Below are 12,004 nucleotides of genomic sequence, written 5' to 3' on the forward strand. Positions count from 1 at the left end.
TTAAGCCCTCTCTTCCTTTCTTTCCAGGCCTGTCTAGGAAGCCAAACACACAGGGAGGAGTAACCCTTTGAGCGCAAAAGCGCAGAGAGGAAAGAGGAGCAGAGTTGGATGCGCCAAGCTTGGAAACACTGCTTCTTCTCTCCAGCTCCTTCTAGACACATTCCATGGTGCATCTGCACTGTGGAATTAATGCAGTTCGGACCCCACTTGAACAGCCATGGCTCAGTGCTATAGGATCCTGGGAGATGAGGTTTTATAAGGCCTTTAGCCTTATATAGAGAGTGCTGCTGCATCTCCAAACTGCAAACCTAGCTGCATCCACTGCATCTACAACAGGCATGGGCCACCTTGGGTCCTCCCTCCAGGTGTTTTGGACTACAACTCTCACCATTCCTAACAGCCTCAGTTCTTTTCCCCCTCAGCCGCTTAAGCGGTGGGTTCCCAGATGTTTTGGCGTTCAACTCCTAGAAATCCCAACAGCTACTAAACTGGCTGGGATTTCTGGGAGTTGTAGGTCAAAATACCTGGGGACCCATAGGTTGAGAACCACTGTGCTAGAAGAAAAGACCAGCTTTACCATGGAGCCTCCGGTGGCCTAGAGGATAAAAGCCTTGTGACTTGAAGGTTGGGTTGCTGACCTGAAGGCTGCCAGGTTCGAATTCCACCCCAGGAGAGTGCGGATGAGCTCCCTCTATCAGCTCCAGCTCCATGCGGGGACATGAGAGAAGCCTCCCATAACATCAAATATCCGGGCGTCCCCTGGGCAACATCCTTGCAGATGGCCAATTCTCTCCAGAAGCAACTCCGGTTGCTCCTGACACACACACACACACACACAAAACCATTGCAATATTTTGGTTATTGTTAAGACCTATGAATGGGAGAGGGCATGGAAACCTACCTTGGAGTACATATGCACTGTAGGGTTAATGCAATTTGGTGCCACTTTAAGTGCCATGACTCAATGCTGTGGAACCATGGGAGTTGTAGTTTTACAAGGTCTTTACAAGGTTCCTCACCAAACTACAACTCCCATAGCATTGAGCAATGGTGTCAAACTGCATTAATTCTGTATTTGAAAGGATGTCATATTTGCACAGCTAAGACTTGTGTGCCAGTTGCACCCGTACCTTGGGAAGTCTGACTTGGCCACGGTGGTCCATGCTCTGGTTGGACTGCTGCAACACGCTCTACGTGGGGTTGCCTTTGAAGACGGCCCGGAAGCTCCAATTAGTATAACGGGCGGCAGCCAGGCTTATAACCAGAGCAGCGTACACTCCTTTGTTATGCCAGCTCCACTGGCTGCCAATATGCTACCGAGCCCAATTCAAAGTGCTGGTCTTGACCTAAGTAAAGGTAAAGGTTTCCCCTGACATTAAGTCCAGTCATGTCTGACTCTGAGGGTTGGTGCTCATCTCCATTTCTACACTGAAGAGCCGGCGTTGTCCGTAGACACCTCCAAGGTCATCTGGCCGGCATGACTGCATGGAGCGCTGTTACCTTCCTGCCGGAGCGGTACCTATTGATCTACTCACACTGGCATGTTTTTGAACTGCTAGGTTGGCAGAAGCTGGAGCAACAGCAGGCGCTCACTCCGCTCCTGGGATTTGAACCTGGGACCTTTCGGTCTGCAAGTTCAGCAGCTCAGTGCTTTAACACACTTTGCCACTGGGGCTCCATATATAGGTCTTGACCTATAAAGCCCTAAATGGTTCTGGTCCAACTTAACTGTCCGAACGTATCTCCTCCTATGAGCCAACGAAAACCTTAAGATCATCTGGGGAGGCCCTGCTCTCGGTCCCACCTGCTTCTCAAGCGCAGCTGGTGAGGATGAGAGACAGGGCCTTCTCAGTGGTGGCTCCTTGGCTGTGGAACTCTCTCCCCAACAACATCCGGCAGGTTCCATCTCTTTTAGGCTTTAGGAAGAAACTAAAGACATGGCTATGTGTGCAAGCATTTAATGAATAAGCTTTATGGCTCAACACAGTCTGGACTAAGGATTATGCACAAGGTTCCTGGATGAATTGATTTAAGCACTTCATATGTTTTAAGCTTTGTACATTGTTTTTATTTGACTAATGTCCAACTGTTTTAAATGCATTATGTTTTTATTTTATTGTGTTGCGTTATTGGCATTTAATTTTGCCAGTTTTGTAAGCCGCCTTGAGTCCCCTCGGGTGAGAAAGGCGGGGTAGAAATGTTGTAAATAAATAATAAATAAATCAGCCCTAGCTTCTGCTTACTTAGCAGTTTGAAAATGTGAGTAGATAGATAGGTACCACTTCGACGGGGAGGTAAAAGGAGCCCCTGAAAAATATGCCGGCAATTCGATTAGGAAGGTGTCAAGGCCAACAGGCTCCTCAGCGTGGAAAAATGAAACAACTGCACCTCCCCATGGCCGAGTCCAGCACAGCCTCGAGATGCTGGAGATGAAGAAAGAGAAGCCTTGCCTCTGCTTATGTACTGTCTGTCTTTGTTGTCCTTTGTATAATGGCATTGAATCTTTGCCATATATGTACGCCGTAATCTGCTCTGATTCCCTTCGGGGAGATACAGTGAAATATAAATAAAGTATATTATTTATACTAAGGATGTTCTAGACCAGTGGTTCTCAACCTTCCTAATGCCGCAACCCCTTAATACAGTTCCTCATCTTGTGGTGACCTTCAATCATAACATTATATTCGTTGCTACTTCATAATTGAAATTTTGCTACTGTTACGAATTGTAATGTAAATATCAAATATGTGGGATGTATTTTTATTCACTCGACCAAATTTGGCACAAATACCTGATATGCCCAAATTTGAATACTGGTGGGGTTGTGCAGGGGATTGATTTGGTCATTTGGGAGTTGTAGTTGCTGGGATTTATAGTTCACCTTCAATCAAAGAGCATTCAGAGCTCCACCAACGATGGAATTGAACCAAAGTTGGCACACAAAACTCCCATGACCAACAGGAAATACTGGAAGGGTTTGGTGGGCATTGATCTTGTGTCTGGGAGTTGTAGTTCACCTACATCCAGAGAGCACTGTGGACTCAAACAATGATGCATCTGGACCAAACTTGGCACAAATACTCAATATGCCCAAATTTGAGCACTGGTGGAATTTGGAGAAAATAGATCTTGACATTTAGGAGTTGTAGTTGCAAGGATTTATAGTTCACCACAATCAAAGAGTCCCTTGAACCCCACCAACAATGGAATTGGGCCAAACTTCCCACACAGAACCCCCCATGACCAACAGAAAATACTGGTCTTTGACAACCCCTCTGAAGCCCCCTCACGACCCCCCCAGGGGTCCTAACCCCCAGGTTGAGAAACGCTGTTCTAGAGCTCTTTCACACAATGCCATCTACATGTTGAAGTGGGAATAATTGTATATAGAGTTGTTTAAATGTAATTGAGTCATGGTTGTGCAATGTGTATTGGAGATTGCATCATACACTGTGTGCTGCTTACTATGCCAGTGTGTAAAGGGTTAAACTTGGATTGCATCAGACACCAGAGGATGAGATAAATAGCCCTCTACTTCCTATCTCTGTCCCTTCCCGTGTGTGCCTGCGTGAGAGCTGTGTATCGTCTTGTGAGAATTCCATTCGTAAGTAAACTTTTGATAGAAAACTGAAGACTGCAGTGTCGTCATTTATCCAGAGCTTCCTCGTCAGCGACTTCTGCTGCGTGTGCCTAGCAAACCACTCTGACACTACATATATATCTCCATTAAAGAAATAGACAAGTTTCTGTCCATAGAATTCTGTATCAGAGGCAGGAATAACATAGAAAGAAAAAGGACCCCACGTCACACAAAAAGGAGAGCAATTCAATGTATTTACAGCAAACCTTTTTTTATTCAAAACAATATGCACTTGTGAATGGTAACAACCAGGCCACAGAAGCGTTGCGTCAGTACACAAAAACATATTGAAACTTCATCAGATCACTAGGTTTCTTCAAAAAAATACTATACATCCAAGGACGACTTTTACTTTCAAATCTGGTTTGGTGGCCAGATTCCTAGATCTAGTTTTTCTTCACATGTTTGGGGTCACTGATAAGGCAGGCTTGTCTCCTCTCCCATCTCCCATTGTCTCTATGCTTTGCAGTCTGTATATAGTCAGTAAGGGCTCCTGGAGGCAGCTGCTGTTTACCTTGCCTATTGTAGGCAGGAACATACAGCACAATAACAAACCCGACTCTTTCCCAACAAAAGCTTTTTTGCATTGTTTCTATTTCAGAAACGATGCTAAAACATACACTTTATAGAAGGCATGGGCAAACTTGGGCCCTCCAGGTGTTTTGGACTACAACTCCCATCATTCCTAACAGCCTCAAGCCCCTTCCTTTTCGCTTAAGCGGCTGAGGGGGAAAAGGAAAGGGCCTGAGGCTGTTAGGAATTATGGGAGTTGTAGTCCAAAACACCTGGAGGGCCCAAGTTTGCCCATACCAGGTCTAGATGCACCTATCAGTCCTTCTGCTCACTGGTTTTCTATTACCGGGCATTTTAAATGCCACCCTCCAGCCATATTCCCTACATAAACCACAATCAGATGTAAATACAGTGACACAATACACTAATAAGGCAGCAAAGCTCGGTAGTTTGAAACTTCTGCATTTCTTCGATTCTAAAGACACGTTTTCCCCCATACTAACATCTTAGAATCACAGAAATATAAAATATTTAAAAAACTCTAAAATCAGGACATTCGATAAAGAACAACACGCAATAAACAGGGGAATCCCAGACAAGAAACAATCAGGGCCAGCTAACACCTACCAGCAAAGGATTCCCACAGGCAGGAAGCAGCCAGGCTTTGAAGCTGCAAGGCAATGCTAATCAAGGTGGACAATTGCAACATTAACATTTGTCTCAAACAGACAAGAGTTCTTTCTCCCACCCTGGACTTTCCACAGATATACAGTAGAGTCTCACTTATCCAAGCCTCTGGATTATCCAAGCCATTTTTGTAGTCAATGCTTTCAATATATCGTGATATTTTGGTGCTAAATTTGTAAATACAGTAATTACAACATAACATTACTACGTATTGAACTACTTTTTCTGTCAAATTTGTTGTATAACATGATGTTTTGGTGCTTAATTTGTAAAATCATAACCTAATTTGCTGTTTAATAGGCTTTTCCTTAATGCCTCCTTATTATCCAAGGTATTCACTTATCCAAGCTTCTGCCAGCCCGTTTAGCTTGAATAAGTGAGACTCTACTGTATAAACACCACTTGCCTAGTTTCCAACAGACTTCACAACCTCTGAGGATGCCTGCCATAGATGTGGGTGAAACGTCATGAGAGAATGCTTCTGGATAACAGAGGAATTCCAGATAGGAAACAGTCATGGGCAGCTAACGCCTTCCAATAAAGGATTTCCCCAGGCAGGAAGCATCCAGGCTTTGAAGCTGCAAGGCCATTTGATGCTAATCAAGGTGGCCAATTGCAACATTCACACTTGCCTTGAACAGACAAGAGTTCTTTCTCCCACTCTGGCTATTATTCCACAGATACATAAACCCCACTTGCCTAATTTCCAACAGACCTCACAACCTCTGAGGATGCCTGCCATAAATGTGGGAGAAACGTCAGGAGGGAATGCTTCTGGACCATGGCCAGACAACCCAGAAAACTCGCAGCAACCCAAAGCTTTACCACCCTGTTGGCGGTACTGAAATTACTGGGTCCATTATAATCAATCGTGTCTTAGAAGTGAAGAAATATGGTAGGTTCCTTCCATCTGCTGGTACTTTCTCCCCCTCACACAAATTAATTCCATTTTATTGATGTACACAACTACATTCATCGTGACACCACAAAACAACTAAGAAAAACAACTGCGGGAAGGAGAAAACAAAACAGGGATCAAGTCACTGGGGTTGTAGCAGGCACTATGGGGCTGGGTTCAATTCTCTCTAACCCCAAAGTCCCTTTGTACCTCCTCAGATCTGCCCCACAAAGTTGTGGGACTTTCCAGAGTAGATTTGGGACAGCGGAGAATGTTCTCTATAGGAGTGGATGCCCACTCATATAACACTGGCTTTCCCCCTTAGCCCCCAAAGGGTTTAAAAGCAGATCACAACACAATTGCTATTTGGTGAAATATTTAGTTGTTTGTTGAATGACGTCATCAAATGCAATCGGCACTCCACATTTGTAGGTTCGGCTTCTGTAGGTCTCATTATTACACAGCCAACCAAAAAAGTTTTTTCATGCTTTTTAGGCTTGTTCCTGCTTCTTTGAGGTGCTGATTTGGAAAATTGCACTAAATAGACCACATCAGTTCTAGTTTCTGAGATATGGTTACATGGTTTCCTACAGGTGAGCAGATGGTGACTGTTATGGCATAAGTTCTAGATCTCAAAAACTAGAGGTGATAGGGAAAGACTGGCGGTGTTTTTGGAATCAGCAAGTCAAATATACCCAGAAAAAGGGTAACATTTGAGGCACCAAAATGTGTGTTGGCCACTGTTATCCGTGGATTTGATTAATATGCTCTCTAGGTCCTCCAGCTCTATTAGAAGACCTAGAGATTCCTAGAAAGAGCCTCCCTCTAGCAATTTCTAGGTCCTCCAGTGTGATCCTATGGTCAATATCTGCCGGAAAATTACAAATGCATCTGGCTGCCATGGACTCAGTGAATGCCCAGCCAATCCATATCTTGTTCTCTATGTGAAGGCAGGAGCCCCCAGTGGCGCAGTGGGTTAAACCCTTGTGCCAGCAGGACTGATGACTTGAAGTTTAGGTTGCTGACCTGAAGTTTCCTGGTTTGAATCCAACCCAGGGAGAGTGTAGATGAGCTCCCTCTATCAGCTCCAGCTCCATGCAGGGAAATGAGAGAAGCCTCCAGCAAGGATAGTAAAAACATCCGTGCATCCCCTGGGCAACATCCTTGCAGACGGCCAATTCTCTCACACCAGAAGTGACTTGCAGTCTCTCAAGTCGCCCCTGACACAGAAAAAAAAAAATAGGGAGAAGGGAGCAAGCTTGTTTTCTGCTGCCCTGGAGACCAGGATGCAGAACAATGGCTTCAAACTACAGGAAAGGAAATTCCATTTGAACATTAAGAAGAACTTCCTCACTGTGAAAACTGTTTAACAGTGGAACTCTCTGCCCTGGAGTGTAGTAGAGGCTCCTTCTTTGGAGGCTTTTAAACAGAGGCTGGATGGCCATCTGTTGAGGGTGTTTTGAATGCAATTTTCCTGCTTCTTGGCAGGGGTTGGATTGGACAACCCATGGAATCTCTTCCAACTCTATGATTCTATGACTCACCTTGTCAATAGTGGCATACAGCTGGAAGCTCAGCAAGGACTGGCCAGGCAGCTGGAGCTTTCTAACATATCCTGAACGTGCAACTGTCAGATGCATTTGGACTTTCCTTCTTTTCTCTTTCCTTTTCCCATGCCAAAATTCAGACAATAGAGGAGCATGGGTTCATTAAGACAAATTCAGCTGATGCTGGACATGTAGCTAGCCCCCTTTCCTCAAAAGAAGTAGTAGTGGCAGCAGAAGAAAGTTTCAGTTTTCCAGAAAAAGGAGACTTCCTGTAGATCAGTGGTTCTCAACCTCTGGGTCCTCAGGTGTTTTGGCCTACAAATCTCAGAAATCCCAGCCAGTTACCAGCTGCTAGAATTTCTGGGAGCTGAAGGCCAAAACATCTGGGGACCCACAGGTTGGGACCACTGCTGTAGTTGTTGACCAAAGAGCTGCACAGGAGAACTTAAGAGATTTTTAGAGCGAATATTTCTCTGGCAATTGTTAGGTCCTCCATTATGATTCAATGATCAATTTCTGCTGAAAATGTCCAAATGAATTTATTTGCTGTGAACTTGGGGAACATTGGAAAGTTCTGGCTATCCGGGAAACTCTTCTGAATAGCCAGTGGTGGCGTATGGCTGGGCAGGAGTCCCAGAAAAGGAATATGAAGGGAAAGCTAAGTGTGGATTGAATAGGCAGCCGAAGCTTTCCAACATTTCCTGAGCCTGTGGCAAGCAGATATTTTTGAACTTATTCCTCCCTGACATCTGATTTTTTTTTTAAAACGGGATCTTATGTGTAAGTCAAACTGCAGAACCTGGAGTCTTCCCCCTCTTACATCAAAATTTTTTACAAATTTGGAGAGCTCCTTGAGGAAAATTCAACCGGCATTGGATGTGTAACTAGCCCCCTTTCCTCAAAGGCAGAAATGGCAGCAGCAGAAAATGTTTCAGTGTCACAGAAAGAGGAGATTTACAGCCTAAACTATGTGATGGTCTGTAACCTCCATCTAGTGATTCACAGCTTAAACCATGGTTTTCTCTCATCCACAGATTTGGTCACATTTAGGAACTTGTTTCCGAAAGAGAGAGAGCCGTTTGGTTGGTTTCCAGTGTATTAACCTGCCCTCGATCCTAAGAGTTTCATGGTAGATTATAAATGTGCCAACCAATAGCACAAAACCACCTTATTATAAGGAATTGTAACACAGTGGCCTCCTCTACAATGTTCATTAAGGCTTGATTTCAAAATAAAACATTGCCCACACTCCAGGACAACGCTTTGTTTGGATTCTCAAACATTGTACAAAGCTTGAGATTAGGCTAAATCATCTGCCACACTCTACGCATTTAAATGGATTATTTCCTTTTCAGAGAAAAAGATTTTCCACACTTCCACCTTGAGTATCTTTTTCGGGTGGAAAAGTGGTGTACAAATATGTAAAAGAGAGTTTTCTTCTTGAGTGTTGTCTTCAATGCTTGTCAAGAATTCCCATAATCCAGGCATTCATGGAGATTTTTTTGGTGTCGACTCTACGTTATACACAAAAGTACGGTTTCCGATGTAAATATTTGCCATGCCCCAAGCATTTATGGGGTTTTCTTTGCGTGTGGGTTCGCTGGTGTCTACTAAGCAGCAGTTGCTGGGGGAAACATTTTCCACACCCCAGTCATTAGCCTGGTTCTTCTCCTCCAAGGACTCTCCAATTTCTATCAAGGTTTCATTCTGTGGATACAGACCGCCCACGCTCCAAGTGTTGATGGAGTCTCGCTTAATGTGGACTCTCTGGTGGGTCACCAGACTTGATTTTTGGGAGAAGCATTTGCAACACTCCAAGCACTGATAGGGTTTCTCCCCGGTGTGGACCCTCTGGTGTACATGGAGGTACGATTTCATGAAAAAGGATTTCCCACATTCCAAACACTGGTGTGGTTTCTCTCCTGTGTGGACCCTCTCATGTATATGGAGATACGATTTCTCGCGGAAACACTTCCCACACTCCAGGCACTGGTGCGGTTTCTCTCCAGTGTGGACAGTCTGGTGACGCCGGAGCAGCGATTTCTTGGCAAACGTTTTCCCGCACTCCAGGCATTTACTGGGTTCCTCTCCCGTGTGGGTTTTCCAATGTTCGTCAAGGCTCGATTTCAGGAGAAAACACTTCCCACACTCCAGGCACCGGTGGGGTTTCTCGCCTGTGTGGCGCCTCTGGTGTACGCGAAGATAGGATTTGTCGCGGAAGGATTTGCCGCACTCCGAGCATTCGTGAGGCTTCTCACCCGTGTGGAGCCGCTGGTGTATATGAAGGTAGGACTTCTCGCGGAAACTTTTGCCGCACTCTGAGCATTTATGGCGCTTCTCTCCTGTGTGGACTCCCTGGTGTTTGCGAAGCTGTGAGGTATGAGAAAAACATTTGTCACACTCCGAGCACTTATGAGGTTTTTCTCCCGTGTGGATACTTTGGTGCACTTCGAGGTTTTGTTTCCGAGGAAAACATTTTCCGCACTCTAAGCAAACATGGGGTCTCTTTTTTGAGTGGCGCTTTTGGTGGCTCCCAACGCCGGATTGGTGCACATTCGAGCATTCGTACGGTTTCTCTTCCATGTGCACTTTCTGATGTTTTTCCAGATTGGATTTCTCCACAAAACCTTTCCCACACTCTGTGCACTTGAACATCCTCACTCCGGCATGCACGCTCTGGTGCGTCACAACCGCCGACTGGTGACCAAAACATTCCCCGCACTCCCAGCACTGATATATTTTCTTTCTTGTGTGGATTCTTTGGTGTTTGTGAAGGTTGGCAATCTGGGAGAAATATTTCCCGCACTCCAGGCATTTATGGGCTTTCTCTCCTGTGTGGACTTTCTGGTGCCGATTCAGATAGGCCTTCTTGAGAAAACATTTCCCGCATTCCAAGCATTTGTAGGGCTTCTCTACAGCATGGACTCTCATGTGTATCTGGAGGTGCGAATTTTGCGGGAAGCATTTCCCACACTCGGCACATTTGTAGGGCCTCTCTCCTGTGTGCGTTCTCTGGTGGATGGTGACGTGGGATTTCTCGGAGAAACACTTCCCACATTCCAAGCACTTGTATGGTTTTTCTCCTGTGTGGACTTTTTGGTGTCTGTGAAGATGCTGCTTCTGGGAAAAGCATCGCCCACACTCGGCACATTTGTAAGAGCTTTTCTGCGTGTGGATCCTCTCGTGAATTACAAGTTGTGTCGGGATAGCAAAGCACTTCCCGCACTCCATGCACTTGTGAGGCCTCTCTGTATTGTGAATGGCATGGTGCCTTAAAAGAATGGATTTCTCCGAAAAACGTTTTCCACACTTGAAGCATTCGTAGGGCTTTTCTCCTGTGTGGATCCGCTGATGCCGCAGAAGTTTCGTTCTGTGGAGGAAACACTTCCCGCACTCCGGGCACTTGTGGGGCTTTTCCTTCTTATGGACCCTGTGGTGACACGCCAGCGATGAATTCATGGCAAATTGTTTCCCACACTCTAAGCATTTAAAGGGTTTGACTCCCACATGGACTTTCCAGTGTCTCTGGAGCTCTGCGTTTGTCGCAAAATATTTCCCACATTCCCTACATTTATATATATTCTTTACAGCGTGGGCTTTTCGGTGGCTCAGAAGGCTAGGTTGATCCACAAATGACTCCCCGCACTCGGAGCACTTGTAAGGCGTTTCTTCGCTCAGAATGGTCTGAGGGTTCGCATTTTCCAAACGTTGTCCAAGGTATTCTCCGTTTTCTGAGATCTCCCACGGTTTCTCTCTTGTGTGGGCCCTCTGATGTCGGGCAAGAGTCAATTTTAGGGCAAAGCATCGGCCACACTCGGGACAAACCTGTGTTCTCCTGACGTTTCCTGCCGATAAAAAACACAGATAAAACAGGATTGTCTCCTAAATCTGACAGAAGAGGAATCGAGAATTTGTTGTCGAAGTCTTTCATGGCTAAAATCACTGGGTTGCTGTGAGTTTTTCGGGCTGTATGGCCATTTTCCAGCAGCATTCTCTCCTGACATTTCGCCTGCATCTGTGGCAAGCATCCTCAGAGGTTCTGTTGGTACTGAAGCAAGTGGAGTGTGTGTATATCTACATCTATCTATATCTATATCTATCTGTGGAATCATGTCCAGGGTGGGAAAAAGAATCCTTGTCTGTTTGAAGCAATTGTAAGTGTTGCAATTAGCAAGCTTGACTAGCATTGAGTAGCCATGAGGCTGCAATGTCAATCAGTGAGGATACCTGCATAGAAGTAGCCTGGCCTTTGTTGCCTGGAGGCATCCTCTGTTTGGGATCAGTTACCTGGCATTAGATTGTTTGCTGTTTGGAGTTCACTTGTTTCTGAGTGGTGTTCATTATTTACTGTCTTGATTCTGTTTTTTTTTTTAATACAGTAGAGTCTCACTTATCCAACATTCGCTTATCCAACGTTCTGGATTATCCAACGCATTTTTGTAGTCAATGTTTTCAATACATCATGATATTTTGGTGCTAAATTCGTAAATACAGTAATTACTACATAGCATTACTGCATATTGAACTACTTTTCCTGTCAAATTTCTTGTATAACATGATGTTTTGCTGCTTAATTTGTAAAATCATAACCTAATTTGATGTTTAATAGGCTTTTCCTTAATCCCTCCTTATTATCCAACATATTCACTTATCCAACGTTCTGTCGGCCCGTTTATGTTGGATAAGTGAGACTCTACTGTACTGATAACCAGATTTTGT

General features: G+C 44.9%; 1 protein-coding gene across 1 annotated transcript in view; it reads right to left on the reverse strand.

The window, feature by feature from the left end:
- Positions 1-8,487: 8,487 nt before the first annotated feature.
- Positions 8,488-12,004, reverse strand: part of LOC100555239 (zinc finger protein 729) — a 46,014-nt gene continuing 42,497 nt past the window's right edge. The window contains 1 exon segment of the mRNA XM_062969300.1: positions 8,488-11,130. Coding sequence (XP_062825370.1) covers positions 8,774-11,130 — 2,357 coding nt within the window. The 3' untranslated portion in view covers positions 8,488-8,773.

The sequence above is a fragment of the Anolis carolinensis genome, chromosome 2 (assembly GCF_035594765.1).
Source record: "Anolis carolinensis isolate JA03-04 chromosome 2, rAnoCar3.1.pri, whole genome shotgun sequence".
Classification (NCBI taxonomy): Eukaryota; Metazoa; Chordata; class Lepidosauria; order Squamata; family Dactyloidae; genus Anolis; species Anolis carolinensis.